Genomic DNA, 3,823 nt, shown 5'->3' on the forward strand with positions numbered 1-3,823 from the left:
GCGTTTGGTAGTAAATGGGAAATCTCTGACGATTGGTATTGATTGTGAAGACACGTTTAACCCGGTTATTAAACCAACCACCATACGTACAGTGTTGTCCCTTGCGGTTTCACGTTCTTGGCCTATTCATCAGCTTGATGTCAAGAACGCTTTCTTACATTGTAATCTTAAAGAAACAGTATACATGCATCAGCCTCCCTGTTTTGTCAACAATGCTTTTCCAGATTATGTTTGTAGCCTCAAAAAGTCCTTATATGGACTAAAGTAGGCACCGCGGGCTTGGTACCACAAATTTGCTTCATTTATTACTTCACAGGGTTTCCGAAGTAGCACTTGTGATACGTCACTTTTTATTTATAAACGAGGAAACCATATGGCTTATCTTTTATTGTACGTGGATGACATTATTTTGACTGCATCTGAACCAAGTTTGTTAGCACGCATCATTAGTTCCTTGTCTTCCACCTTTTCCATGACAGACCTCGGTCAGTTGCATCATTTTTTGGGCATTATAGCTACACGTGATATTAACGGTCTCTTTCTGTCTCAAGCTCAAAACACTAGGGAAATTTTACAAAGAGCCTCAATGTCAAATTGCAAGCCTTGCAGTATGCCCGTGGACACGTCCACTAAACTTAGGTGCACTACCGGTACACGGTTAACCGATGGCACGCTATATCGTCAACTCGCGGGAGCTCTTCAGGATCTTACCTTTACTCGACCGGATATTACGTATGTTGTTCTACAAGTTTGCTTATTTATGCATGCACCACGCGAACCTCATTTTGCATTCATGAAGTGCATCTTACGTTACCTTCAAGGCACTCTTGATTATGGTTTACGGATCACGGCTTCCAAATCCTTGGCATTGACCGCCTACTCCGATGCCGAATGGGGCGGATGCCCCAACACAAGACGTTCCACTTCTGGTTATTATGTTTTTTGGGAGACAACCTCGTGTCTTGGTCATGAAAGCGTCAACACACTATATCCCGATCGAGTGCTGAAGCTGAATATCGCGGAGTTGCTAATGCAGTAGCTGAAACAAGTTGGTTATGTAATCTGCTTCTAGAATTTTATGTTCCTTTGCGTACTGCTACTATAGTCTACTGTGACAATGTTTCGGCTGTCTACTTATCTGAAAATTCAGTGCAACATCAACGAACAAAGCATGTCGAGATGGATGTTCACTTTGTGCGAGAAAAGGTTCAAATTGGTCATGTTCGAGTCCTTCATGTACCCGCCTCCAGTCAATATGCCGATATCTTTACCAAAGGACTTCGTCAACAACTTTTTCAAAGCTTCAGCGTCCTTACTAATACCACTCGAACTGTGGGGGACTATTAGCGATATATTCTGTATATGTGTATATTTAGATAATGATTGTATTTAGTTTAGGAGATATATTCCTTCCTTATTTGAGGCTTGTACATTCCTATTTAATGGGTTCTCTGTTTCATCAATAATACACAGAAATTAACCCTAATTCCAAACGCGTTTAAGTAATATTTTTAAGAGGATCCGTCATGATATTCGTTAGTGTTTATTGCTGAATGTGTTGTCCATATCTGTAAAAAATTATGATCATTGATAGATCAATGAAGTTTTACCCACGTTGGTTTCTGCTTGTAACATTACGGATAGATTACCGGCGCATTGGAAGAAATAACTAAGGGATCATGTGGTCGATGATGCTCTAGGGATTCACCCGGCCACTACTAATCATTCAAACTAGATTAACACATACATCATAACAAATACACCAAAAGTAATACAAGTAACAAAACATGAAATGAAACAAAACATCTCATGAAAAATGAATTCATGAAGATATCTTATTCTTTATTACCAAGAGCCAGCCACACAATTAGCACACAACTGCTCCACTTAATTACCTAACAAGCCCCAAATTGATGACCCCCCATGCAGTTTGTGGCCAAGACCTCTCCTTAGCCTTGTTCAACATGACCCTACACCAAGCCACCCACCCTTCCCATGAAATCCTCTTGTCCCATGAACCACCCCACTCCAACAAAAATCTCAACCCCTTCTCAATCTCCTTTTCAGCCTCCTCAAACCTCCCTCTGCTCATATAAAACTGACCCAACAACACATGTGGCTCACCAACGTATGGGTTCACCTCAATACACTTAACCAACTTCCCCTCACTCTTATCCTTCTTAACCTGGTCACACCCATCATCACAAACCACCTCCCAGTACAAGTCCCGAGCCATGATCAAGTCATTTGCATCAAGAATCTTGGTGCAATGATGGAAAACCGGAGGGATCACAAGCTCGATATCTTCGTCTCTATCAATCCCACTACCCCTTCTGTTTTCTTGCAAGAAAATAGCTTCTTCTCGCACCAATAACGTATAAACTGCAGCCATTCTTGATGCTGCATTCATCCATAACCCCGGTTTCCCGTTTCCAGGATACAACGTATCGAACCGGTCTCCGTCCAGTTCAAGACGCCCGTTTGTGTTTTCGTATAACACGTCCTGGAAACCGAAGTATTGCTCGCTGATATCCGCTATGGTCATCAGGAGAAACACTCCGATTATCCGTCGTGACACCGGAATCTCTTCACCTGTCGTGTGGTGTCTCCCAAACAATCCACCAGCCGGCACGAGTGACTGCATCTTCTTACGCCATTTTTCGTCGCCATTGAACACACCATTGTCGTTAGCGTTCGTCACCGAAACCTCGGAAGCCTTGAGGTACTCTCCAAGCTCCGACTCGGTGAACTGGCACATGACGCTTTTGTGAACGAGAGACAGGCGGTCCACAACGCAGAAAAGATACGCGATTCGCTCCGCAGCCTCACCGATGAGGCTGCGCACTTTGTCGCGGCTAGTTTCTGGGTCGAAGAGAACTATGTTACAGTAGGAGTTGGAGTAAACGGAGTGAAAGAGTGCGCAAAGTGCGATGGAATCGGGGGCCTTCCATAGCTTGATGGTGCGGTAGACATGGCGGAGGTGGTCAAGGAAGGTGCTTAGGCGGTGGTAACACTCACCAGCGCCGGCGGAACACAGAATTTCGATTAGGGTTGGAAGTTTTTCATCGATTTTGTGGAATTCTTCACGGAGGAAAGGCTTGGCGGATTCCAAGAGGGCTTCAAGGTTTTGATTTTGGAAGGATGGGGAGATGTTGGATGACGGCATTTTGATGAAGATGAATGTGTAGGCGGAGATGACGAAGGAAGATGCGCATGCATGGTGCATATTTTATAGAGAGCGCGGTGAACTGAGTGATAAGCAACGTGTCGGTTGTTACGAAACGTGTCCAGGCAATGACAAAAATACAGGTTTTGTCAGTTTTGAAATATGGATTTTTCTTTCGGTGTACGATTGGCTCCAAAAGTTCTTCACGTGTGGACCAATCAACAATCGAATTTTTTTGCAAAAGTAAGGGGTGTTTTGGGTTAAGTTTTGAAAATAGATTATGCGTTTTGAATAATTAGAATTAGATAATTAATCAAAACGTTATGTTGAAAGATAGTGTTTGGATTTGATTATGTTGCTTGACATCATAATAATCAGATAATCAACTATTTGAGTGTTTGGCAAATGTATATTTTAAAAAAATAAACAAGTGAAAATCCTTTTCTAAACGCAAATAATCAATTTTTGGAAAACTGCATTTTGTTGCAGTAGGGAGAGCTCCTTTTGAAAAAACTGTGCTTTGTAACTTTCTAAACGCAAATAATCATTTTTAATTTTTTTTTTTACCCAAACACTCAAAACTGATTATTTACGATTTCAAAACTCAATAATCTAAAAATCTCCTTCAAAACTCAACCCCAAACACCCTCTAAGTGA

The 3,823-nt window shown here is 42.0% G+C and overlaps 2 protein-coding genes across 2 annotated transcripts; one reads left to right on the forward strand and one right to left on the reverse strand.

Moving 5' to 3' along the window:
- Positions 1-373: 373 nt before the first annotated feature.
- LOC110876007 (uncharacterized mitochondrial protein AtMg00810-like) lies at positions 374-1,039 on the forward strand. Its single transcript, XM_022124190.1, has one exon. It carries the CDS (start codon positions 374-376, stop codon positions 1,037-1,039), a length of 666 nt encoding a protein of 221 aa, XP_021979882.1.
- Positions 1,040-1,793: 754 nt separating this feature from the next.
- Positions 1,794-3,183, reverse strand: LOC110878033. Its single transcript, XM_022126291.2, has one exon. The coding sequence runs from the start codon at positions 3,164-3,166 to the stop codon at positions 1,892-1,894; it is 1,275 nt and encodes a 424-aa protein (XP_021981983.1). The 5' UTR covers positions 3,167-3,183; the 3' UTR covers positions 1,794-1,891.
- Between the last annotated feature and the right edge of the window lie 640 nt (positions 3,184-3,823).

Source organism: Helianthus annuus, chromosome 9, assembly GCF_002127325.2.
Source record: "Helianthus annuus cultivar XRQ/B chromosome 9, HanXRQr2.0-SUNRISE, whole genome shotgun sequence".
Classification (NCBI taxonomy): Eukaryota; Viridiplantae; Streptophyta; class Magnoliopsida; order Asterales; family Asteraceae; genus Helianthus; species Helianthus annuus.

What these genes read in the sequence shown, in the direction of transcription:
- LOC110878033 (XM_022126291.2), bottom strand. Translation starts at nt 3,166, where the DNA reads ATGCCGTCATCCAACATCTCCCCATCCTTCCAAAATCAAAACCTTGAA.
- LOC110876007 (XM_022124190.1), top strand. Translation starts at nt 374, where the DNA reads ATGGCTTATCTTTTATTGTACGTGGATGACATTATTTTGACTGCATCT.